This window comes from Eutrigla gurnardus (genome assembly GCF_963514095.1).
Source record: "Eutrigla gurnardus genome assembly, chromosome: 1".
Lineage (NCBI taxonomy): Eukaryota > Metazoa > Chordata > Actinopteri > Perciformes > Triglidae > Eutrigla > Eutrigla gurnardus.
Window position 1 is genome coordinate 23,648,356 of NC_139915.1, and position 26,976 is coordinate 23,675,331.

Genomic DNA, 26,976 nt, shown 5'->3' on the forward strand with positions numbered 1-26,976 from the left:
TTTATAAGGTTTACAGGCAGTGTGGCCTGTGGCAGTAAATATCCTTGACTGAGTGACAAACAAAGCTCAAAGCGATTCATTGGACACTTTAAAATCTACTAAGAAACTTCTTCAACATCCGATAAAAATGTTGCAGGCGTCCAGAGAAGATGTTTCCCAAATATAAGCTTTTTGATTTTCAATTCAGCTAATGCACACTGTTTTATGAATTGGATAGATGTCTTGGCACAGCACACATATTAAGCTATATCGCTTTCTGCAGAATACATTTTTTTTAATCTTCATTTAATTACTTTTACTGATCATGGATCCACAGTGTATTAAAAATGGTTAGCACGTAAACCTGCCCAACCTACAGTTTTTATCATTTTAATTTAGTTAATGTGAAAAAATAATCCCATCATACTTGAGAGAGTAATATTCACAGCGAGCAGTGTTACTCTTGTGCTGTGAATTAGGTAAGATATAAAGTATCTCACTAACAGGCAACATTTTAGGCTGACAGAGCTTGCCAAGCCTCGTCTTGTTTCCTTAATAAATCATGATCCAATTATGTGTTGGCTTATCATTAAACACACAAGCTGGCACATTTATTGTGACTGGCACATTTACCATACACGGCTATTTATTAAAAAATGTTGATCAGCTTGCTGGGTAATTCCTAACCTAGTTGGCTTGTCATTATGTAATAGAGCCTGCACAATGCGGTGACACATTTCTCAGCATGCTTGTGTTTACTTGCATCACATTGCATTCAGGAGATTCAGATACATGGCAGGCCTCCATCTACCTGACAAATGTAACTTCAGCTATGTTTTGGTCTCCCCTGAGAAAAATTTATTTAGCTTCTAAATGCTACTTCACTTTAACATTAAATTTGTCTGCCTGCTTTTAGCACTTTTTTCATTGAAAACTGCTGCTGGAAATGAAGCTGATAACATTAGTGAGATGAGCCTAAACACTCGAATGAGTTGAGTGATGCTAAAATGCTCTGCAGAGCTCAGAGGAACAGCACAATGGGGTTTGTCTTCAGCTTTTTCGACATAACACAAAGTCATTTGACCTCTGGTAGCCTATTTATTGAAACCTAATGATAATAAATAAAATCTTATAATTTGTGTTGGGACAAACCAAGAAACAAATGTGAACATAACACAGCACAGTTCACGGTGCCGTCGTCGCCGTGGCCCCGCCCACATTGTGACGTTGCAGGGAGAGTGTCGAGCCCAAGAGGAAAAGCAGCTTTAATTGCGGGGCAGAGAGAAAAGCCAGCGATGGCTTCGCTCAGGCAGGAGCAGCAATACGGGCTCTCCTGTGGAAAAACTAACAAAAACAGCACCAACAGCACGCTGTACCATGTCAAGCTCACGGACACGGCTATCAGAGCGCTGGAGGCTTACCAAAAACTCAAGGTATACCTTTTCTCTCATCTCTCTCTGCGTGTGTCTGTGTATGCGCGCGCGCGTACGGTGTTTGTTTAGTGCGCGCGTGTCTGGAGATGAATTCACTCTTACTAAAGTTGAGCTGAGCTTTTTGTTTTGTTTTTAAATTGTTTCACTGTCGTGTTTTATTGAATTGCTTGTTTTTTAATAGGCTATCTTCTTCTATTTATTTTTTTAATTGAGGTATTTTGTTTGGCTATAAATAAATAATTGAGAAACTAGTTCACAGTCACCTCCGAATCAGTTGGCTCCATCGCTGAGTAGCATACCAGCTCTGAACCCTGTGATTGTCGGGAAAGACGAGCCCGTCAGCTGTTTGCTGGGAAACCTTCCTTGTGCTTCAAAGTAAAGCGGCGAGCCCCGAAGTCTGCCAAGTTAATTGACAAGTTGGATAAGCTCATAATTAGCTCCAGTGGTTACCATTAACAGCACACTGACATTCTCTCTTTTTTTGATTGTGTAACTTTAATTAACATATCCATAAACGCGCAGCATGAGTTTTGTTTACTGGGCTAATTTTAGATCACAGAGCTCTCTGAATGTGTGCAACTATGTCACAATAAATGCTTCTGTCTTTCAGATCTCTTTACCAAGTGAACCATCAATTTGCTTCAAAGGAAACCAAGGGGTAAGTTGTTATTATTATTATTATTATTATTATTATTATTATTATTATTTTACAAAGTGATCTTGGTAATAAAAAGCAAGCAATTACAATTGCACGTCACTTTTTAAACCAAGCCATATTCTTCTATTTAAATGGATGGCTATATATCACTGTGACATTAACAAGAACGTGTGCCTAATATTTTCTTAAATTCTACAGCCTCAAAGGGGCTTTTGTTCGTCACACATTGATGTTGACTCACTCGGCCCACCACACTGCATTAGTGGAAGCGCTCAGATGGGAGCTTATTGCTGCACGTCTCCAGCAGATAGGAGGCATGCAGGTTACTGGGTCAGGCTGGTGACTGTGGAGAGGCTTTGTTAGGTCAGTGAGCGGTACTGGGAAAAGGATGGGACGGTGGTGGTGGTGGTGAATGGGGATATGGGGTGGGGGGACGACGATGACGACGTGTGCACACACTCAGAGGGAGTCAGAGTCTGCAGTGTCTGCAGTGGAGTTATCGTAAATCAAATGAGGAGCCTTCAGTGACGGGGATTAACTTTTTGTACCACCTTGTCCTCAATTTTGGAAATGCACTTCGTATGGTGTATGCGCTGAAACACACTTGAGACAATCGCATAATACTGTCGTGCTCTTGAAACAGATTAATAATCTGCAGTATCTAGCCTGAACTATGGTGTTTTGACTAAAGTCAGGAGCAGCTGTGTCCTTGGGGAACACTCTACTTTTAAGTCATTTCTAATTGCACGGGCTGGTTGAAAAGGGTTGCAACCCCCTTCCTGTCATGGCAAAATGAGTTGGTGAGTTTTGTAAGGGGTCTTGTGTGGCTAACAGACTGGATTAAACCTGTAAGTGGTGTTTGTGGTCTCAAAGTGTGTGTTGCTCCCGCTGAATTTGAAGCAGTTTGACCAAAATGATGGTTTCACAGAAATCTTTATTCCTTCCTTGAGGGATTGAGGAAAGTCAAATTCATTTTTACTTCCTGTAATGATGTGTAGTAATGATGGTTACTATTATTATCATCTGGTGGGTGGGGCTTTCTAATTAATCTGGGGAGTTTCTGTCTCCAAAGTGGCTTCTGCAGAAGCTGCCACACTATCATCGTCTTTGCTCAGGGTGGAGGTCAGAGGTCAGTTGGTCAGCTGCTATTTTTTTTCTTTCTAACTCTGTAGTTTCAAACTGGAAAGGCACGGGGCCCTGACAGGAATATTTGTCATTAAATTAGAAGAAAAGCTGCAAATCCAATCCACGGCTTCACGGCTCACACACTAAGCTGCGGCACTAAGTCTGTGTTGCAACGTAGTCGGACATAAAACTTGACTTTATGATTGCGTTTATTCCCAATTTATTAGAGAAATGATTGAATGAAGGATTAAATGGACACACGTCAATCTAGTTTACATTGATTACATGGTATTTTATTGCCCGACAAGGTTTCATGCTAGTGAGATCATTTGTAGCACTGTATGGATACGTGTTTGGTGACCGGAGTGAGACCTGGGCCCGTATCTGAGGTTTGACACCACGACAGTCCATCTTTCCAACACTGCTGTCACTGTAATGGCTGAGAGAATTTCACACCGCTCCCTGTATTTGGCACTGAGCGCTAAAGTTATGAGCCAAATGAATGTTTAGAGGTAATTACAGGAGCCATAATGCTCTTGATTACAGCGTGAGGCATCATGACTTCAGTTTGCATTAGCTTTCCGTGTCTGTGACTCAGACACTCATGAATGTGTTTTTTTTTTGGTATGAATGTGTTTTGCGTCGGCACAGTTTTTTGATTTAGTAATAGCTCGGCAGATGACATGAACTCTGCCCTGCTAATTTCCGCAGCCCATTCCCAGGTTGGAGTCCCAGGTTTTCTGTGTATGTGTGTATAATGAAAGAGAGAGAGAGCACACCGCAGTGGTGTGTGAATGACGTACTGCATACTGCACATGCGTGCGTGGATTTATATGCATTAAATGCTTGCATTTGTTTGCTATGACGTTGGTGTGGCTGGTTGTTTTTTTTTTATGTGTGTGTTTACGCTGTGCCCTGTGTGGCCTAAAGGCATGATTTATTCATGTCCCACCTCCTCTTTTCCTGTCCTGCCCCCTCTGGCCATTGTGCAGCAGTCTTTAGCCTGGCAGGAGCGAGTGGATCCCCTGAGCACCCTCTGTGTGTGTGGTGTGTTTGTTTGTTTGGTTTGTCTGTGTGTATGAAAGAGAGAGGGCATTTTTGGCACTTGCTTTTTAATGTGCCTGTTTTTGAGTGTAGTGGCCTTGTGTGTGTGTGTGTGTGTGTGTGTGTGTGTGTGTGTGTGTGTGTGTGTGTGTGTGTGTGTGTGTGTGTGTGTGTGTGTGTGTGTGTGTGTGTGTACGCTGCCTATGCTGAGATCCCCAGAGTCCCCCTCTGATTGTGTGTTGTCTCCTCTGATTTGAATAACAATGAGCGGGGGAATGCAGGCTGCGTGTTGTCACCCTATTTGGATCACCCAAATTGAATCGAGTACAGTCAGCCCAGATGTGTTGTGGCCTGCCCTCAGGGTTTGTTTGTGCCCAACACGATAGAAACCCCCCTGCTGTGGAGCTAATGGAGCGGAGACTAAAATGGAGACCACTGAAAACATCTTCCATCATAAAACATTCAGTCATTTACCCATGACCAAAGTTTGAAGTCTAGACTGTAATCTGACATATGTGGGTTTTTTCAAAGATAGGAAACACTGTTACCCATTGTTACTGTATACATTGCAGTAGAAATGACTTATCTACTTGTCTACAATATGACGCTGTAAAAATATGACTGTAAAAATGCTGCATGACTTGGGTAAATTATTTAGACATAAAATTTTACGTACACATATGGATTAAATGTTGGTAATTTAAGCATGTTCCTATTGCAGAAGAGCTGTCACTGCATTTCAGTAATCTCTTCTGTATACTGGACTTGTTGTGTCACTTGATATAAATGAGATCAGGTTAATCTGCGTGCGCCAACAAAGCGGGCAATTTTTGAGCGATTATGATGGTGTAAACACTGGTAGTTATAGCTCGCTACTCTCTCTAAAAAGCCAAGAATGAAAAACTTGTGCACCGACTGGATTACATATTTATTTAGCGAACGTGTGTGTGTGCGTAAGGCACAGACAAGCAGCCCTCTGAGATCCAGCAGCAGCTCTCGGAAAATGTGCTCTCTGTCCGATGTAGCAGATTGGAGATACGGAGCACATCTAGGCTAGCTGAGGAACGTGTCCCGTCTAATTCCCTGATGTGAAAATCTACACCGTGAGCTAATGAGGCATAAAAGGGCACTTGTCCACCCCCCCCCCCCCCCCCCCCCCCCCCCCACACACACACACACACATATGTGTCATGGTATGCCCCTGTATGTGTGGAAACCCTGCGATTTGTGGAAGAACCCAACTAGCTTGGGAGGAGAGAAGGAGGGGTCTATCGTCAGACACAGTGACCCACAATTTGTTGAAGTTGACAGTTTGGCCCTCAGGCACCTGCCAGAGACGTATCGTTCTTGGCATCGGAGGGGGAAACCTCGGGGGATGCTTGTAGCACAGCACCCCTATCCTCCACCTCCTCCTCCTTCATTCCCAACCTTCTCTCCCCCCAAAACACTGGAGCTTCCAGTTATGGCAGTAGCTCTGTCCCTCTGTGAAATTGCGAATGAAAAGGAGTGGAAGGCGATTACAGGCTGGGGCTTGATTACATGCACTGTCTCCCACTAAAGGCAGCCACATTAATCACCCAGTGCCAGCATGTGGCACACAGCTAGAGAGAATGCACGACGTAGCTCCGATGCATTGACTCGATCACTGACTGTGGGGATCACAAACACACATGAAAACATGCAAAATCTTGAGTTCCACTCTTTGTATATCCTTCTCCTTCGCTGCTGCTCCCCCCCCCCCCCTTCAGTCCCTTGCTCACCCACCCAGCCAGAGACACACAGACACACATTGTGTTTTGTATCGCTGCCCTCCATTGTGGAGGGGACCCTTCTTTTAAATGGCGTGTGTCAACTTGTGGCCCTGGGAATAATTCGTCCCCTTTGTTTGTGATGAGATGATGAGATGTAGTGTTTAGTGAAGATGAGGGTGGTGGCTGGCCGACTGTCTGAGCGTGTGTCTCTCATTGTGTGCGTCTCCAGTGGCGGAGATGTTTGGCTGATAGCTAGACTTTGGCCTTTTTCTCCCTCCTCGGCCTTATGAGTGGCAGTAATGCTGATTACACCCTGGTGAGAGGAGCTGGAGCTGAGCCCTTCTTTGCTCACGCCGGATTAACACACTCACACACACACATGCAGAGAGTTTGCATTAGCACCAGGCCCCAGAGTAACTTGCCTCCTGCTGATAACAGACAGAGGTGGTGGCGACAGGTTTCACTCCCTCCTCCTCCTCCTGCACCTCCTCCCTCTCCTCCTATCAACCAGAAAGGGGAAGCAGTGCCATGGCATCCCACTCTGGAGCCGAGGAGGCCAGAACAAAAGACAGCCTGTTTTCAGAAGGCCATTACTCAGGCTGCAGAGGATGTGGAAACAATAGGCTGCATGAGATCTACACCCAGACCCCACATTCAACCAAAAGCTAGCAGGAAACATAAGCCCTGTGCACCGACAGCAGTCTCTCACAGTTTTTGTCCAATCGACTTTATAGTTTGATAAAGACAGGAAAATGAGCCTCTCCCGTCCTGCGTCTTCAGCGTGTGGAGACATTTATGGCGGGCGACAGTGAACTGAAGCTCATTGAGATACTGTCGCCCTACATACTTGTTATTGTGTCAAAACGTAAGATATTTGTTTGTTTGTTTTTTTAATTTAAAATCTGATGCGTATTATTTTATCATATTATTATTATTATAGACTACCGAAAGTCGTGAGTTATCACAGCAGGCATGCACGTCCCTAAAACAGCAATGAGAAAGAGAAAGATCAGAAGACAAACAACTTACCAAAATATTAACAGAAGAATAATAAATGATGAATGTGTAATATGAGATGATATATAAAATGAATCGTACGGACTTACTGTTGAGTAAGATTCAGTTGGTTGCAATCGGCAACCTCTATTTATTGTGGCATGTTGAGACTGCTTTCTGGTGCTTTAATTAAATGTCAGAGGTCAGAGTGAGGCAAATACAAAGAAGTTGTTAGTAATGGTATACATTTTTTTAAATTGGATAAACATCAAAGACAACTGAGTTTCTGTTTTTATATTTATATGCTGATGTTTCCTGTAGGTTACCACTCAGCCTTCATAAAACTAGCGTAATCTTGAATTATTGGGGAGGTCAGGGGGGAAATGGAATCACTAATGTGTCCAAGGATTAAGATGAAAACATACTATTTGTAATCTCAGTACTTTCAATAAATTCAGATAGAAAAGATTCCAATTTTGTGTTACGAATACTGCAGTCTTTCAGAAATCCATGGAAACACACACCCATATGCCTGCACACAGTTGCAGAATTAAGTGTAAGTACACACAATCGCAGATATCACCGTACATACTAGTAGATCTGGTTTAAGCGCAGCCAGACTCACCAAATGTGTAAACTGCTGCTGCATTCTCGCTGACGCGGTGAAGAGTTTACATTTCCTCACATTTGTTCCTGTTTTCCAGCATGATTAATGTAACAAGAACATGACCAAAATTGTCAGAGGCCTAGGGTAATGAACGTGTGCTGATTTGTACGCGTGTGAAATGGAGGGAGTGTCGTCTTCAGTTCAGTCAGTATAGACTCAATAAGGCTCACAGTCCTGTGTTTGATTGACATCTCTCTCCTGTAAACTTGATGACACCAACATTTCATTACCTCTATTGGATTTTCTTGTATGTTTATGCGCAGCGCTGATATCTGAACGTAGAATAAGCCTTCAGGTCAGTTTCCTCGCTCTTAAGACTGATGTTGGCGGAAATTCTGTCCGACACACAGAAACCAGTCAAACGGGTGAATCGGAGCAAAAAAAGTTGTGAAAGCTTGAAAACAGATGGACACACGGGAGTACGCCAAGAGGAACGCCTTCAAGAGAGATTGATGGCACAGAATGGGGCGTAGAACAAAAATGGGAAAGGTTTGGTATTTTCTGTTGACAAAGGCAGAGGAGGAAATGTTGAAAAGGGTGCACAGGACAACACTGTCCTAGTTGATTAGAATGAGAATGGGGAAATGTGAAGAGTGACGGAGGTAAGTCCGGGAATAAGACCGGTTGGCCTTGGGGTCAATGATTTGAGCCATGATTTGGGTTAAAAGAATATATTATATGTCGAAACACACTTCTCGAAGGTTTGCTATTTGGCCTCTCTGTGTCACTGAGCATTACTGAGGTCATAAGTCACCGTGGGGCAATATTTTTGGGTTTATATTCATTTTTTTAAACTGCTAGCAAGTTTGTTTGAACTTACCCATCTTGGTAACTTCTTTTATGCTTGTTTTGTTGCTCCTCTTTTCTTTTTCTTCTTTTTTTTTTGCTTAATGCAAAGATCAGAAGCAAGCCACAGATTCCCTGAATATTTTTACTTGAAAGGAAGACAATAAATATTTAATTATTCATGGTCAGTTGGAGTCTTTAAGTGCCAAGTCTTTTGTAATGTGCCTCTCTGTGTGTTTGAATTGCCATGTGTGCCTCTCGGGAGAATGCACCAGGCTTTGGTGCGGGCCCCAGCAGCTGGGAACGAGAGTCCTCCTCGTAGTTTGCATAGCAGGGGTCTTTAAGTCTGCCCGCAGAGAGTCATACGAGCAGCCACCACTGTATTAATGCCAGCCAGTGCTCCTGGATGTGATGTATGAATCCAGTGAACACAGTCCAGAAATGATTGTTACTGTGGAGGAGGATCTCCTCGTGGCACTTTGGATTTTGCTTCAACAAACATTAACATTAATTTTCGCCTTGAAGTGCTTTACATCTGCATCTCTTCCAGGCATCCTCAAATAGGGATGTGTGATCTCACAGGATTTCCAGCTCCGACAAAAAATAATGCAGCTTAAAAGAACTTTTGTTGAGTTCTTACATTTTTACAGATTGGCCCCGTACTCATTTCCTGTGAAATGCCAAGTGTCGAGATTACTCAGCCACACGTAACCTTTCTACTGTTGCAAATACCTCCCAGGAAACAAACTTAATGTTGAAAGTTGGATCTCACTTGAAGTGGAATTCAAAACGAGCAGCATGGCTCTTCAACGTCTGTCTGTAGTATTCCACATCAGCAGCATTTGCCAGGTAGACAGTTAACCTTTTAATTTTCGGAAATTGTACTTTCTCAATACAACAGCCACATAGACACCGACCTCAGCCTTAGATATGTTCCTCTTCGGTTGTTATGGAGATAAGCAACTACTGATCCGATGGTCAATTTGACCTCTTTTAATTTCTTGTGTGAATGACCAGCACATCATAACCTAGACCTACCAGGGCTCCAGAGTGCGCCTAATTTGGGCGCACGTGCGCCCAGAAATCGGGGTAGTGCGACCAGATATTTTACGTGGGCGCACTGGTGCGCCCACTTAAAAAAAAAAATATTTTTTTTTTTGGCCATTTGCCCAACATGAAAATGATTATTATTATTATTATTATTATTTGTCAGCTTGTGGCATGTTTTTATGTACAAATTCAGACAGGCATGCTTAACGAACCTATGCGCAAAGAGTGAAGACGGGAGACCCCGCTGTGTAGCCGCTATACCCCTTTCTTTATATGTATATGCTAAACCTTCACCACATTCCTTTTAAGCAAGCCTTTTTGTAAAAAAAAAAAAAAAAGAGGATAGCCAAAATAAGCTATAGTCTGTCCTACACAATGCGGAGATCAATCGATTCATTTTTCGTGAAAAAAAATGCTGCGGTGCCCCTTGCACCTGCTCCTGTCCTCGGCGATGAATTGCACGGCGAAGACCCCACAGCATTGGCTTCTGTAGCTACACCTGCCCCCGCTCCTAATTCCGATGTAGGCCTACCACCTACCGTGGACATGTCCTCAGACACAGAGATGGCCCAAAATACCCTCAACAATGTGAACTGACGCTGAAAATGTAATATTGTAATTTGGGTGCACCTAAAATATGTGCTGGTGCACCCAAATTAAAAAGTTAGGCGCACCAGTGCACCCAAGGAAAAAGTTAGTCTGGAGCCCTGCCTACCTACCTTAAAATTACATAACAAATGTTTTTGAAAGGCAATAAATTCTCTTTTCAATTCAGAAGTTGGAGTGAGTGATGATTTGGCATTTTTGCCTCATAAATAATTGAAACATGCATAATTTCTTTTGTCCTACTTGGGGCCAGCGAAACAAGCTGTATTCAAGGCAATGCCATTTGGCAAACAGTGGGCCTCCACATGGACACATCCTCGCTTAATCCTCCGCTATGTTTACAAGCAAGTCGCTAATTTATACCTGTGTACCTGCATGCGTACAGGGGGTGTCTCAAGCTCTGACTACCAGCTGTTTACCCGGTTTCACAACTAGTGTCACAATCGGAGAAGAGAGATATCGTTTGTAGGTCTAAGGTTACTTTGCAAGGCAGTGAGATCTCGCCGTGTCACAAGATCAGAGATCACGTATGACATGAAAAAATTCACCTTGTCAGGCTTCAAATAATGCGCTTGTGTGCGGTATGCCGGAGCAAGGCCCAATCAGCCTACTGTTAGGCGCTACTGGATTAGGTGTGTGCGAGATGACACACAGAAGCGATTGCTCATTAAAAACAACAATAATGGCTCTCAAAGAGGTTAGGGAAGATGCTGCAGTGGAATGGGTTATCATATCCTATACTGATGACTGGATTACCCAATCACCTGTTGCCAATGGCGGCTTTACGGATGGTTCTGTGCAAAACAAACCATCTGGCGGCTCAAGTTAGCTGTAAAATGGACTGCCAAAGATGAAGGAATTACACTGTGACATTTGTATATAAGCCACCATCTTTATTTGTGGCACCACATTGGTTGTTTAAATAGTAAGCCTTTCAGCTTTATTACTATGTAATGAATGGGCATGGCCAGATGGTCATTAAGTCCTTTTTTCATCTTGTGAAATGTTAACAAAAATGGTGAGAAATAATCCCTCTGGTGAGTTATCACATGTTATCAGACCTCTATCTCTTACAAACAATCAACATTAGCCTACAGGCTGTAAGCGTGCACCCTTGAAGGGATACGCAGGGAAATATTGCAAAATCCCGAGCTAAGTAACGCCACACACCCTATGAGCAAGCTGGTCTGTATCTTCCAGTGCTATCGGGACTCAGCCGTGCATCGTTTGTATAAATTCCTGTGGTGAAAGCCTGCGTGTATAGACACATGCAGAGGGCTGATAAGAGCATAGCACCAACGTCTGTGTTGATTTGTTGCACACTTATGTCCAAACATCTGATGCGACTTTTAAGGACAACACAGAAGCAAAGGGCCTCCCTGCTAAATGTGGGCCGTGCCGCATTTGCAAACTCATTAGTTCATATTGAGTTCACTACTTTGTTTTTAAAACATTGTTGCCTCATATCGCCGTGTTTAGTGTATGTTACCTTTTTATAAGTAGTAATTGAATGGCAACCCATTTACCCGACGATTTCTAATACGTGAAGTTAAACACTGAATCTAATGCAAATTTGACACACCAAAATCTTTTTTCTTTTTTTTTTATTCCTTAATTGCCAGTTTTAAAAAAAAAAATCAGATTCATCATGAGTGATGACATTTCTCAAAAATTAAATGTAAATGAAATTAAAAATGACTGTAATCACTTGAATGGAACAGGCTGAGAATTGTTTCCTGTTGGGATATGTTTACACCTGGACACTGATACACCGGTAGAGACGCAGTACAGTACATGATATGAATTCAGAGAAAAGGATCAAAATGAACACCAGCATCACTGCAACTGGCTGCAGGTTAAACAGTACAAATGTGAATTGTCAGTGACGGGCCCAGAAAAATGCTTGAGCCTCACTATACTGAGAAAAATCACATTTGCGTGCTAGTAAACGATGTTAGACGTCCCTTCATCCATGGTTTCGACAGCGTTTGGTTCAGATGTCACACACAACACAATTATCTGCAGACTGCGCATGGCAACAGGTGTTGCTATAAATTACAAAAATAACATGAGTGTTTGATGTCTTCAAAAAAACTGTGAGATATTTTTACTCTTCAATGTTGAATATTGAATACTGTATACAGTCAAATTGAATACTGTATACAGTAAATTTGAGCTCATACTGCCCAGCCCCTGTAGCTTCTGCCAGTGTCCCAGGACACAGGTGACATGGTTGACTGTGTGAGTTGGCATCATGTAGGAACAGAGGGATACAACAGGAGAAAGAAATCCCCCATGAGACCTTTAACGCTGCTTCCCACTCCTCATAAAAGATGGCACAGCTGCCTGCAGCATGAAGAATGGGATTGCTGGGTAACTCCTGACCTGAAGAATACAGTGTGGATCTCCTCTGCATGAGGCCCTTTCACCCTGAGATTTAACTTACAATATTTACTGTAGTTCCTGACAAGCCGGAGTCTCTCTGTCCGTTTCTCTCATACTCATGTGCCCCCTAAAACTCCCGTAGTGCCGCTTTAGTGTATTGCACATTCTCCCATAAAGCTAAATGAAAATACCAGTGAAGTCGGGAAGTATTTCAGAATTCACTTTCACAAACGTGCAATTACATCTTGCTTTTTTTTCAGTGGTCAAATCAGTGTAGATTCGTACTTTTTTTTTTTCTGATCCTCGTTTTGCCTGAACTGTTATTATATGTCTCTGCGTGTTCGTGTGTGCATTTGTCTGCCCTGGAGGTTGCAGCCTTGGCTCTGCTGCGCTCCACTGAGTCTGCCAGGAGACCTCATGGACGCCTCAGTGGAGCGGACTCTTAAAAACACTGTTTACCCAAGGAGATTTATTTAAAGTTACAGAGCGGCACAAAGTCTCACTCTAGATCTGTGTGTGTGTGTGTGTGTGTGTGTGTGTGTGTGTGTGTGTGTGTGTGTGTGTGTGTGTGTGTGTGTGTGTGTGTGTGTGTGTGTGTGTGTGTGTGTGTGTGTGTGTGTGTGTGTGTGTGTGTGTGTGTGTGTGTGTGTGTGTGTGTGATCAGGTTGTGCATGTTCTTTCTTCCCACATCCATGTTCCCCAGAGGATGAATCCTTTTGCATTTTAGAAACATGTTTTTTGCAAACTTGCCAGAATATAAGATGGGCACACAATATATAATCATAATCTAATTGCAATTCAATTTTTTAAGTACATTCATGCTCCTGAGAGGATGAATTGGTTAAATTTGAAAGGCCATGTGACCCTTTCTTACAAGCTAAGTGTGTATTGTGTATTATAGTGTAGACCCACTACTGAGGGCTGTTTGTTCCATTCACCAGAGCAGCATCTAGTTAATGCCAGCAGGATTTTAGATTTAGTGTTATTTTATGGAGAACTATTTCTTCACAACCCTTTTAGCTACATTTGTCAGAGTCTAGTCTTTGCAGTGGGCTGTTAAGTTGTAAAAAGAGAAAACTTTATTGATTTATGTTGATTGCAAAAACCTTGCATTTGGACGGCACTGTGCTCTTGGCTACAATGCATTTGGCAGCAGAGTTTGTCCCCGCAATGCTGCTGAGTAGATAATTGCTTTTCCCTACAATAAGTTGACAGATTAAAAGATAACAAAAGATGCATGAACTCAAGTCTTAGGAAAACACTGGCCAGTTAAAATGACTGGCTTGTATCAGACTTTTGCAACAATATAACCCTTCTCTTCAGTTATTTTTTTATTGTGGACACATATATACACGTAACCCGTTTATATAGATAAAAGCCTCATAAAAACAGACAGGAAGATCTGCCACACAAGTGACGGCTGTTTTGTATGTTTTATTTGTTGTTTGTTGGCCTGTTTGGTTTTACTTGAATCTGACTTCATCTAAAAGTCTTCTGTTCTTCTCCACACAGTACATCAAGATCCCAGCTCCCACACCAGAGTCACCTTCTGCTCCTCGTGTCTTTTCCTTCTACTTATCCAGCGACAGCAAAGACCAACCTCAAGCAAGCTTTGACTGCATCCATCAATACGTTTCAAGGTATGCAGAATACTTAATGTCCTTGCACTAAAGTGCAAATGAAGTACATTTTAATTGACTTCTTCTTTGTTTATCCATAAACTGTACTTTCATTCTGATTCACCATCCTGTCTTAAGCTCCAGGAGAAACTCCGCCGGAGTCTCTTTTTTTTTTTACACATAGATCGGCAGAGGCAAATTTTTTTCTGCAACAATTTTAGATTTGTGTGACCACAGACAAAATCTATTTTGTCATCTCCATAGGTCGTCCGTCTTTCTGCTCGCCGCGTTCTCACGTCTTTGAGGGCTTCATGAGAGACAGTTTGCTCACTGCTTGCTGTACACAGGATAGGGCAATTGTAATTTCCTGTATATTTCTGGGCTGACCCTTTCATTACTGAGACCTGTGCTGCCTTGTTTATGGAGCAGATACGCTTGGAAAGTGAGGGTTATGCTCTGTTGCTGCCTCCTGCTGCCAGACGGCTAACTGTGGTCTGAACTCAAAAGTCATTGTGGCTCCAGTCAGCTGCTGGAGCCAAGACAAACAGCGTAACAGTATGAGGGCAAGGTCCTGCTCGCTCGGCCCTCACATATGCTTTTTAATATTTAGAGGATAAAGAGGAGAAATTATCCATGGTCGGTCACTTTTAAAATCCATTGTGAAAATGAATATGGGATTAAATGGGTACGGCTCCTGTTTTTTTAAATATGGAAAAAAATGAATTTGGCATTACAGTAAATCCTTTGTTACATTTACAGCAATAATCCAGGCCAGGTTCATGGATTGAGTAACTTTTTTACTTTTGTCCAAGATGATCTTTGTTTTGCAAGCTGGCAGGAGCTGAGCTAATCCTGGTGGTTTTCCACAGGCTCTGTCCTGCTTTGAACCAGGATATCTGGCTTTCTCACATGAAGCGGACTGCAGAGCTATATCTAGTGTGTGACATAACATACATAACCACAGACCTGTCATGGCCAGCTCTCACCACAAAGCCACTTTATTCTGCATTGGGTCCACGTTGGTATGCAGTTCCAAGATAGCTTATAGGCCTATGTCGTTACAGTGTTTACTGTACTGCCAGCAGGAAGCCCTGTGGTCCAATGGCTCCGTTTTTATTTTTTGTTTTGCAGTGAGGGGCGTGAGCAACTGGAAGGTCAAGGCATCATCCAGGACAAGATCACAGTGTGTGCCACCGACGACTCCTACCAGATGACCCGTGAGAGGATGTCTCAGGTGGAGAAGGACAGCTGGAGCCGCTCTGCCATTGAGATCAAACCCGGAGCCACACATCCTAGTAAGAATAGACCCGAGGTCTCTGCGGAGCAAAAACAATAGATCAGAGGATGATACATCTGCAGATTTCCATGGCAAGAGGCCAAACAGCTTTGAGCTTGGAGACGGATCAGCAAATGGAATGTGGATATAGTGATGTCATACAAAAACAAAAATAGACATTTTAAAAGCACCAATAATAACATCAGAATATGTGCTTCACATGAGAGAATGGTTCCGTATTCATCGCTTTAAGCTGAAAACCAGATATTTTCCTATTTTGATGTGCAGTGAAACCAGATGTGCAGGCCATATTTTTCGGTTATACAAATACGACTAAATGCCAATGTTTGTCTCTTATATTTATTATTTTGTACCATTTTTCTAACCTTTGATTGTCAGTTGTAGTTAAGTCCTTTTTAGCGTCACCTCTACATCTGGCTTTGAAGAATGTTGGCAAAATGTACGTTTTGTACTGGAAAAAGTCAGTAGCATCTAAATTCAACCATCATTTCAGATGTAGAAGTTTAAAGATTCAAAGCCAGATTATTCCAGTTAATGATAAGTGCATTTTTTTTTTAAGAAGAAGAAGTCATGTGGGGTGCATCTTTTAAAAACTTGGCTTTATTGGCTCCATAGGGTTGTAACTATTTTATTTCCTTTAGCAACAACACAACTCTCCTGCAGTGTGGTGCCACACCCTCAACAGAAATGTCTCCCCGTTGTTGCAAACGTATCAAAACCTTTGAATTAAAAAAAAAGGTTACCTAGATGGTTGCCATGAAACTGCAAAGCCGAAATTCACAGGTGACAATTTGAATTATGGCTGATAATTCATTTCACACAGTGTGCGTGTTTATGTGTGTGTTTCCTTAGATCTTAATCATTAATAATATGAGGTTAGAGACATGAACTGGCATGTTGCTTTTTTTTTCCTCTTTTTTTTCTGTTCCCCAACCTTTGCCGTTGTTATGCAATATTGCTTCTTGGCATGATTCTGGACCCACGTGTCAGTGCAGGAGCTCCGGGAAGATGAAACTCTGGGTGGTTTAGACCAAATTTAGACTGTGAGTGTTGTGCAACATCAGGCGAAGATCACTTGGCAACATAAACGGTCATAGGGAAACATTTAATAACTGCAGTCTATGGTCCTCTTTCAGCCTCAAGAGGTGCTCACAGACACTGCATATTATCGGCCATGCCAAAACCTGTAGAGCATACATACATAATCATCACATAATTCAGTGTCGTTTTATCAGGATTAATGGCTGCTAGTAGAGTGGTGGCCATGAGTTATTATCACCTGGCAGGACATACTTTTGCTGTTCAAAGGAAAGCCTTCTTTCCCTGTAGCTCTACCCCACTCTGACCTTCCAAGCACAGATTAACCTGTAATGGGATTAGCACAGAGAGATAGCTTTCACTGCCCCGTCTGTCTGCAGCAGAGACGTCAGCAATGATCAATGGGGTATTTACGCCTGAAGACAAATAACCGCCGGACAGTATGCACGTGCGAAACTAGAGAGATCAAGATTAGCAGAGGACATTTTAATAAATGTAACCCCATTAGTCAAGCCAACCAATTGAGAGTCCGTTCACACTTGGAAGAAGCAGTGGTAAGAGTTGCAAAATCTGGCTGCCTTTAACTCTCATCTGTTAAATCTCTGCTTTTGTTTGACCTCCTTGAAATGCTTTATTTATTAAAGCTTGCATGACACGTTTCATTGAGGTCCTTTTGCAGAGTTTCCTTGCTCTGGGCATACACGTCAGTTCCTATGAACTTGGGCTTAAGTGTCTTTAAATGGCAGGACATTCCTGAGATCATTTTTCTTATGATTTACTGAGACAATTTTGAAGGCAAAGATTTTTTGTGGCATAGCAACAAATAGTGTTTTTTATCCCGCTGGTTTTGTGTAGGACATGGGGGGGTGATGTAAGACAGATGTGACTTAGGATTGCACTGTATGTCTGTCACTCATAAATATGTCTTTTTCTCTTGTTCAGGTAAATGTGTGAAGATCCACAAGAGGCCAACTCCTCTGTCTGCATCAGACAGCAGCTTACATAAGCAGTCTGCTAACAACCGTAGAAATAGCGGTGTGACCACGCCTACCCAGAAGCCCTTGAGGGAGCGCATCATCCACCTCTTAGCTCTCAAACCCTACAGAAAACCAGAGCTGCTGCTGTGGCTGGAAAGAGAAAGAGCCGGCCCCAAGGACAAGGCCGAGCTGGGTGCTTTACTAGAGGAGGTACGCAGAAAGTGTGTGTGTGTGTGTGTGTGTGTGTGTGTGTGTGTGTGTGTGTGTGTGTGTGTGTGTGTGTGTGTGTGTGTGTGTGTGTGTGTGTGTGTGTGTGTGTGTGTGTGTGTGTGTGTGTGTGTGTGTGTGTGTGTGTGTGTGTGTGTGTGTGTGTGTGTGTGTGTGTGTGTGTGTGTGTGTGTGTGTGTGTGTACACACTGAAATGCATACATAATTGGTTTGCACACAGAGGTTTGAACAATTTTACAGTCTTGTACACATCTAAGAAAACATTGTGGACACATTTGACTCACACATTTGCAAACTGCCTACATGTATATAAATAGCAGCCAGTCATTAACACTTTGTAAAAAAAAAACAACAACAACATTTAATATAATTTAAATCACCCTTTCCATTTTCCAAACATAAAAATAATACTGCATTTTGGCATTTTGACAGCTGTCCATTCGTTGTTGATCCAATTTAGAAACGTTTACTTTGTGACTTTCCTGTGTACATTTTTGACTAAATGATGTTTGTGTGTTTGTTCTGCCAGCATCGGTTTGTGCGTGTGTTTTTTACTGTTGATGTGCGTGCATGCATGTGGTGTTTCGCGTCCGTGCATGTGTGTAATTAGGTCGATGCTGTAATTGTCTCTGCAGAGATTGTGTTTGCAGCGGGGCGGGCTGCTCTGTCAGGCCCCCAGAAAGATAGATGTCCTCTGAGAAAGTCTGATGAGATTATAGGGGAGGTTAAAGCCCGAGACTCTCAGTTGGGAACAGAATCTCAGAAAAGGCGTTTTGCTTTTCAGGAATGTGGATGAGCCAGCTAGTGACCATGTTACTGATTCACTTACAGACATAAATATAGTTTCTGGTAATAGTGATAGTTGAATTATCCTGATTTGGAACCGGCCCAGATGTGATGGGTGACAAGTTGGACTAATAAAAATGTGAATATTATTAGACATTTAAATCAAGACATTTTGATGCCATGTATGTTTTAAATTCTGGACTGGATTCTTAATCACCTGTAACACATCCCTGGACATTAATTAACTTAATATAAGATACCATCAAAGCAACAGAGTAATGTTTTAAGAAATGTAGTTAAACAAATAAATGAAAGACTTTAATGGGAGTTGAAAGTAACAGTGTGCGCTTTGTTGTATTTTAGGTGGCAAAAGTGAATCCCAAGGACAGCAGCTACCTGCTGAGGGATGACTTCTACAAGCATGTGCAGAGGGACTGGCCGGGCTACAGCGATGAGGAGAGGCAGCTGATCAGCAGGCTGCTGGCCAGGTGGGTCAGAGGCACGCCATCTCTGCTGTTACAACAAACATTGTACAGTCTAGTCTGTGACTTGAGGCGTACAAACAAGTGGCTCTTCAATTTTCATTATGTCCAGGAGGGGGCTAGGCGTTGCTTGTTGTCAACAAACAAAGTAATATTGGACATAAAAACAACAGCTTCTGTACACAAGCAGTGTCACTCATTTGTTATCTGTCATATTTTGCCACATCTTCTTCTCTCAGTCCCACACATTTCTATACAATTGCTGATCGACAAATGGAAACCAAGAATGTTCAAGCTCAACGTTGTTCGTTCTCCTGTAAATCCACATAACTTTGAAGTGACGACAGTAACAATATAAAGTCTAAATATTATTTTTGTCTCACCTGCAAATTGTCTTATTGTTTCTTTCTGTTTGACAGGAAGTTGCAACCTCACTTCAGCCACCAGTCTAGGAATCTTCCAGCAAATGTGTCAATGCTGAAGACCTCAGAGAATACGCCAATACAGCACAGCACAGCCAAAAACCCTGCAGTGGTAAATGGCCCTTATAATGTATTTTCCAGTAAACTTTAAAGATGTGAAAGTGACCTGTTTGTTTGCCATTCATCAGTTTACCTTTCCATAACACAGAAGCTTTCCAGCATAATGTCCAGACACATTATTGATTAGTGTAGCCGCTGGCTGAACCCTCTTAGTCGATCAGTTACTAATTGGCCACTTTGTTCTTAGTTGACTGAGATTTCTTTAGTTGAGTTACTGGCACATCTCTGGTGGTGCTTTTGTGTGATTCTTTGTGGATGAACTCGGTTTTACAGATGTGCTGATTAAATCGACTAATTGATTAGTTGACAAAATTGTATATGTACTGGTCAAGGAATGATCTTTAGTCGCATCAACTTTTCACAGAAGTACACAGTGATACATAAGGTAAAAATGACCATTCTGTTTTAGCAGTGTTTGTATGATACTCTATGTTAGTATAAGTATATATTATACATTGTCTTTAGCTTGATGACTGCTGATTTTTACATTCTACAGGTGGAATCAGTTCGTAAAGGTTGCGCAAGCTTGGTTGTTTCTTTGGTTACCGTAGATGACCAAATAATCGCCCGCGTGCAAATACGCGCCTGTGCTCTAATAGCCGCCGGGGTCCGACCTCATTTGGCATAATAAACGCCGGTTCAATTAAACGCCCGGGCGATTAAGTGTTTACCATAGTCTTGCACAGAAAACAAAAGTTTTTTTTTTTTAACAGCACTTCACCGGCTCTCACCTCTTCTGTCAGTCAGCCCCTCCTCTCGCTCTCTCTCTTGCATGCAGGCGCGCGCACACACAGACACACAAACACAGGCGCGCTAGACTGAGGGATATAGGGATATAGATAAATGCGCTAATGTACAGTGTTGAAATTACCGCGATCGACCCCCCCTTCCGTTATCATTCATAACACTGCTCTGATCAGCTCCCTGTGTCGCGGTAACACAGACAAACTGTCTTTGTATTTATTGTCTGATGTCAATAAAGATGCGTCGGGGGGAAAAAGTAGTTTTGTTCCAGTGGTGCTATGGTGCTATGGTGAGCTCCTTGTTCTTTGCATGATGGTCTGGTGCTGCTCATTGCAAAAATAAATTGTAGCCTGTTGCAAATACGCGCCTGGTTCTTATAAACGCCTGGGCTCCAAGTCGATTTAGCATATTAAACGCCCGGGCTACTAAATGGTCATCTACGGTATGTAAGTAAATATTAAGGTTGATTTTCTGTCTTTTTCCTTCTTCCAGAAACGGCCCGTGCCTTTGGACTCATTGGAAAGGCTAGCTGTGAAGAGACAAAGACTTGCAGATCAGAGGTTGCAACAGCAGCCCACGATTAACGGACTCTTAAACAATAAGGGACACAACATTGCAGCTCCTCCCCTCAACCCCAGTTTCCACACAAAGACTGAGTTTCAACGGACAAGTAACCAAACTGGTAACCAAGATGGCTTACCAGGGGGCCACGAGGGCTTTCCTTTGATGGACAAACTGTCTAGAATCTCTGACACGCTTGTCTCAGAGGGCAGAGAGCAAGAACCCAAAGTAAGCAGCCACCAGTCACCACTGGGTGACTCAGACTGCGCTCACCAGCAGCTCACCAGCAGCCAGCACAAGAAGAAGAAATCTAAAAAGCACAAAGACAAGGAGCGAGAGAGGTTAAAAGACAACAAGAGCAGTGAATGGTTGGAGACAAGTCCTGATCTCAAGCAGAACCCGGACAAACTTGACAGTAAGGCTCTTTTTTTTTATGTAGACTTTTTGTGTGACTGATATTACCATTTCTCTTATTGAGTTTGATTACATGCTGAAACCCAGCACAGTGACAAAGAGGAGTGTTGATAGATTTTATCCACATTTTATATTTCATGACAAGCTCTTTCCTCTATTTTGACTTTGGCATTCTGACTTTGAGGAGATTTCAGCGACATCACTTAATTCTACGACTATGTTTGTTGAATATTACATCTTCAGCAAAAACACAAAATCACTGCTGTCTCTCCTCTATATTTGCCTAAAAGATAACAGGTTAATCACACAGACTTTTAAGTTGATGACCAGAGGTCTCTCTCTGAGCGACCGTTTGCCCGACGGTCCACTGGTGCATTTACACAGTATTATCTCATAAGGATGACTGTGTCTGCTCCCTTAAGCTCATTCTCTTGGGTCCTCAGTGTGTTCTGTGGCTGATTGACTCAACAACAGCCTGGGCAATGCTTTGGGTCTCTAAGCTGACTGCTCTCCTGATACCCACAAGCTCTTAGCTAGTCTGCACAGAGGCGGGAACACACAAACACACACACACACACACACACACACACACACACACACACACACACACTCATGCTGCGTTTTGCAAAACAAAAACACATGGCTTAACATTCAGACAGTGGCAAAATACCTGGTAGATGACTGAATTGACTCATCCTGTGCCTTTATTTCAGATCCTGACATCATAAATGCTGTGGCCTCTGAGGAGAAGCCAGATTATGTACTGTGAGTGGAAATAAGTTATATACATACTTTATTTACCTGTAGTGCTATTTATTTATATGAACAGGAATGTCATGACCCTGTTACTCCAGATAACAAGCAGTGGGTGCTAACATGTAACAATCGGCACCATCCCATTTTTAACACTTTTTTTCCACAAAAGGGAATTAATTTCTTTCTTATTAAACTTGTTCTACTGAAACATAAATCCAAGACAATAAAGTATTGTCTCCTATGGCAATGAATGGGGTACCCCTGTATTTGTATGCTTATGCTGCCATCTTGTGTCTAAAAGATGTACTGCACAGGAGAAATGTTTGAGCCTCTTTTAGAAAAGAAACAAAACAATGTTCAAATGTAATCGTCTGTTTCTTCTTGTAGCACATACGGCAGCATTGTGAGTTTGGAGCAACGTGAGAAGTACCAGGTGGATTTTTCTGCGGAGTATGATGAATACAAAGACCTCCACTCCCGGATCGCCACAATAACTCACATGTTTGTTCAGCTAGGATCCAAGATCAAAAGCTTGTCCCCAGGCACGCAAGAGTATAAGGTACATAAACACAACCAGATCTGATCTCATACATGTCATGTGTGCAGTGAATGCTAAGCTAAATTAATGTTTTTTTGTGGGAGGGTTTAATTTAATTATATGTGTTTTGTTCCATTTAGATAATGGAAGACCAAATACTAGAAAAGTACAACAAGTATCGAAAGGTAGGTCCAACATTTAAATGGTTAAAGTTATTTTATTCCAGGTTTTTTTTGTCTCCTTTCTCTCTTTCTTTTTTTATGCAGTCATCTGTGCTGGAAAACATAAGATGTTTAGAGACCTACATGTTAGTGAAGCAGGAACCATGATTACTTTCAGCAAGATCCCAAATATAGACAAGCCAAAGCATATCTGTATACAGCGCCAATCATCTGCTGACACAGCTGTTCTTTTTAATCGGTCCTTGTCAGCTGCTTGAAATGCCAGACATATTGCTCAAGGACTACTTGGCAGAAGCATGACAGTTTGTTTGAGTCTAAACTGGCAGTGCCCAGTACACTGCATTACAAAAATAAAAATCTTTGTTTTAACATGTCCTATACATCATGATCTTGGAGAACACAGAGATCTGAATAGTGTAGGCTTTCTTTTTCATGTTGCCATATAGCTGAACCCTCACATAGATCTGCTCCCATCATCAGTGAGCTGCCAGAAAGATAGTTTTATGTAAAGAAGTCTTATTTAACTGCAATTATATTAAACGATTCAAAAATGAGCTTGTTAAAAGTGTGAAGACAGAATATGTGGGTGATTATGACTGGTGGAAAATGTCAATAGTGAATTGAAGCCTAAAGTATTCTTAATTACCCGCCGCAATAGCAACGCTGGTATTGTTTACAACTTGAGAGCTTGTGAGTGAGTCATCGAGGGTAAATGCCGTACTGGAGACGCACCTGCTGTAGCAGGATGTACGACAGAGCTGCGTTTGAGTTTTTCGCCGGGCGTTAATATTTCTGTATTGATAACATCGCAACCATCTAAGATGCAGCCATGAAGCTGTGCAGGTGTGCGTTGAGGTCATAATCACGATTTCCAATGCGGCTGGTGTGATCCCACCATAAGATGGTCTTTTAGTTTAAAATGCTTTTGAAAGCAGTAAAGAGAAGTTCTGCAATTGCCCTGCACTATTCCTCACTTGGCAAACTGTATATTTGCATGTTGAGAATAAGGGAATATCCCAATTTGTGTGAAAAAGTGTTTTTAAAAAGCTTTCTCTTGTCTCCGTAGAAGTTCCCAGGCTACCGGGAAGAGAAGAAACGCTGCGAATATCTCCATGAGAAACTATCTTACATCAAACAGCTCATCATAGACTATGATGTCTCTCAGGCTTCCTCATAGCACTGACTCTGCCCTTTTATCCATTTTTTTCCTTTTTTATATTGAACCCCGATCTTTGCATAAAAAACGTAGGTTTTTACTTGAGAGTGATATAAAAGGTTTTGAATGGAACTGAAGACGGATGGTGCCACGAGCACCAATGATCTAAATCAGTAGCAGATTTCACTCTGGTATTTGTAACTATTTGTTTTGAAGATTTCCTTTCTTAAGAGATGTCTTATTGATTTGAAATGTCTGAGGGAGAGGCAACAAATTAGATCTTGGAAAGCATATATGCACCTCAAATTGCCATGAAAGACAATTGCCCTAATGTTTTTTTACAAGGTTGTTAAAACCGGTAAGAAATGGGAATATGTCAAAGGTAGCAAGTACGACTTTAACTTATTCACTTTCTTTTTTGACACCTGTTTAGTCAAACATTGCTCCATTCTTTATACATTTAAAGACTTCAATAAGCAGTGTACTTTCCAATTCCCTATTAAAGTGGCCTCGTTGATGATACACAGTTGAAGTGTAACTGCAAAGAAACTGAAATGCTTGAAGTCATTATATCTCAGATTCAGCCTTCATCTCTTATGTTAATGGTGTGAGATCATTCCACTTGTCCCTTTTTAGTCCAGTCATTGATTTGGAAGAGAGACTATTTTAAAGCAGTTGCTGCATTGGCATCAAGATATTGAAACCTGGTTTTTAATCAAATCTTAAAAAGAAGTTGATTTTGTATAAGAAACAAGTGAAATAACCTCACCCTTTGACAGAAAATATTTTAGATTATATATAAAGTGATGTATTAAAATGAAGATATTTTTGCAATACAGCCGCGGGGTCATGCTGTTCCCTTGGATTCATCTGATGAGCTCATGAATGGAGCATATGGTCCTGACATATTGCACACTACATTTAAATTATTCAAATACATTTTGAAAGCAGCTGATTCCAATGGGAAAAAAATGAAAATATTCAAAAGGTTTTAACATGCTGAGATTAAGGTATATGCTGTATCCCAAATGCACTTGTGTTTAAAGTATTTATTCACCACATCCCTTTTTCTTTTGGAGTAACTGGGAAAGGGACCAAAATGCTCGGCCTTGACGGCTGTTGCAATAACTTGGTGAGGAAGGACGATATTCCTCCCCAAAAGCCATTACTGATTAATCAGGCCCAACATCTAGTTTAAAGTATTCTAACCCACTGGAAAGAAGTGTCTTTATCCCCCTTTTCTTTCTTAGAACTACTGATGTATTTATTTTAAAGCCACATTCCTCCCGCTTCTTCTTCCTCCTCCTCCTCCTGCCGTGTCGTCGGTCTCCTCAGCTTGAAGCGTCTGGTCTTGTGTGATTGGTCCAAGCAGCTCAGAGAGACTGTGAGCAGATCAAACATTCACTTAACCCGCTTTGTCGCTGTCTGACCCGGTTGTGGAGAGTGAATGTGATCGTCTCAACCAATTGTGGTACTATTTCAAACACTCATCTGGAGGGTTTATATCCTTTAGTTTCCAGTTAATAATCTTTTTTTTTTTCTTTCTTTCTTTTTTTGCACTAAACCCAGTCTGAAAGTAGGACAAAAGGGTAGTAAAATTTCCATGCTGATTGTCATTGTTCTTTGTGGTAACAGTTTTTTTTTTTTTGTACTGAATGTTATCATGCAATTAATGTCTCGCAAGCCTTAAGAGTACACTTTTTTAGGACACAAATCTTCAAACTGCCAATATGAACATGGTCATTATCCACACACGTCTGTTATCTGCCTTATATTACTGTTAGCTGTTACATTTACACCTGTTTTTAGCCATTTCACTGCTCAAACGAACACCAACAGCAGCATTCACACATATTTGAATTTTACTTTCTGAAGAAAACCTTTTGTAACGTAATGTACAGAAATGTTTAATGCCTAATTTGATTGGTTATGATTGCATAGCTCACTCATTGGTTGCATTTGTAATCCTTCTGGTACTTTTCATAATCATCATTGAGATGTATGGTCAGGTATTTTATCATTAGGAATACCACTTTGGTTTACACTGCTGCTGATATTCCTAATGACATCCCATCCAACTCAGCTTTGATGGAGAAGTTTGATTGGACTGTCTACAGTGATTTCTGCTATATTTCAAGCACAAACATTTTTTTTTAAAAGCACTCACTCACTTTCAGGTAGTGGGTGGTAATCATTAGAAGGTGGCAGGTATAATAGTGTTGCATGGTTGATTGAAGAGAATAATTATCTGTGGGTTATTGAGTTTGATGGAGACCATAATTATCTGTGGATTATTGAGTATGATGACTGAGTCACTGTTCTTGAAGAAGGAATATTTCTTCCAAAATCACTAAATGGATTTTATTTTTCCGTGCAAGTCTTAATCACAAGCTACATAAAGTTCATAAAGTGTTTTTGTTCTTATTGTTGTTTGTTTATTTTAAACTGGTGCTGAATATTTACAAGGCACCAGTGTGTACCACGCAGTAGGTTTTTTTTTTATGTACTACATACCTACTGAAGGGAAAGCCCCCTCTTTGTCACAGATGAGTCAGAGAACAGCGTATGCATTATGAACTGAATTTTATAAATGTATACTTTCTCTTTTCCTGTTGTGCAAAGTTCAAAAGAATAAAAACATCAAAGTGATTTCCTTGTGTTTCGAGCCCTGCTCTTTTGAAGTGAAGCAGTTTTCTCTGCAGGTAATGTGCATCATGCATTGATCATCATATTCATGTTTTCTTTAATCACAACATTGTCCAGCTGTGCCTGTGCATTCATCCACAAATCTACTGGACTTTGATGTTTGTCTTCATTGACTCTTATATTAATAATTTTAGTCTCACAAAGTAGCTCATATAATTATGAGACCCCAAAACTCAGTTACAGACACAAAATAACATGAACTATATCAAACTGAACCAAATGTTTACACAATGGTACTGCTTTCTAATAAGTTGATATTTATTTACTTTTATAAAGGTGGATCATTTATGAATGCCTTATGGTTCTCTTATGACACAAATATTGGATTGCCATGTTGTAAAAACTAAAAAAACATCTGATGGCAAGTTATTTAAAGGTGCAATATTATACTGTTTTTCCTCAATTCCACACAGCTGTCAGAGGTCCAACAACACTGTATTGGATATGCATTGCCCCAAACCCATCCATCC

The 26,976-nt window shown here is 41.5% G+C and overlaps 1 protein-coding gene across 1 annotated transcript; it reads left to right on the forward strand.

The window, feature by feature from the left end:
* Positions 1-1,266: 1,266 nt before the first annotated feature.
* On the forward strand, positions 1,267-26,449 carry LOC311018094 (RNA polymerase II elongation factor ELL2-like). The gene is made up of 12 exons (XM_084016871.1): positions 1,267-1,412; positions 2,023-2,070; positions 13,993-14,120; positions 15,231-15,394; positions 17,377-17,621; positions 18,789-18,913; positions 19,327-19,441; positions 20,686-21,169; positions 21,882-21,933; positions 22,312-22,483; positions 22,603-22,647; positions 23,711-26,449. The coding sequence occupies exons 1-12, from the start codon at positions 1,275-1,277 to the stop codon at positions 23,819-23,821; spliced, it is 1,827 nt and encodes a 608-aa protein (XP_083872997.1). The 5' UTR covers positions 1,267-1,274; the 3' UTR covers positions 23,822-26,449.
* The last annotated feature ends 527 nt before the right edge of the window (positions 26,450-26,976 follow it).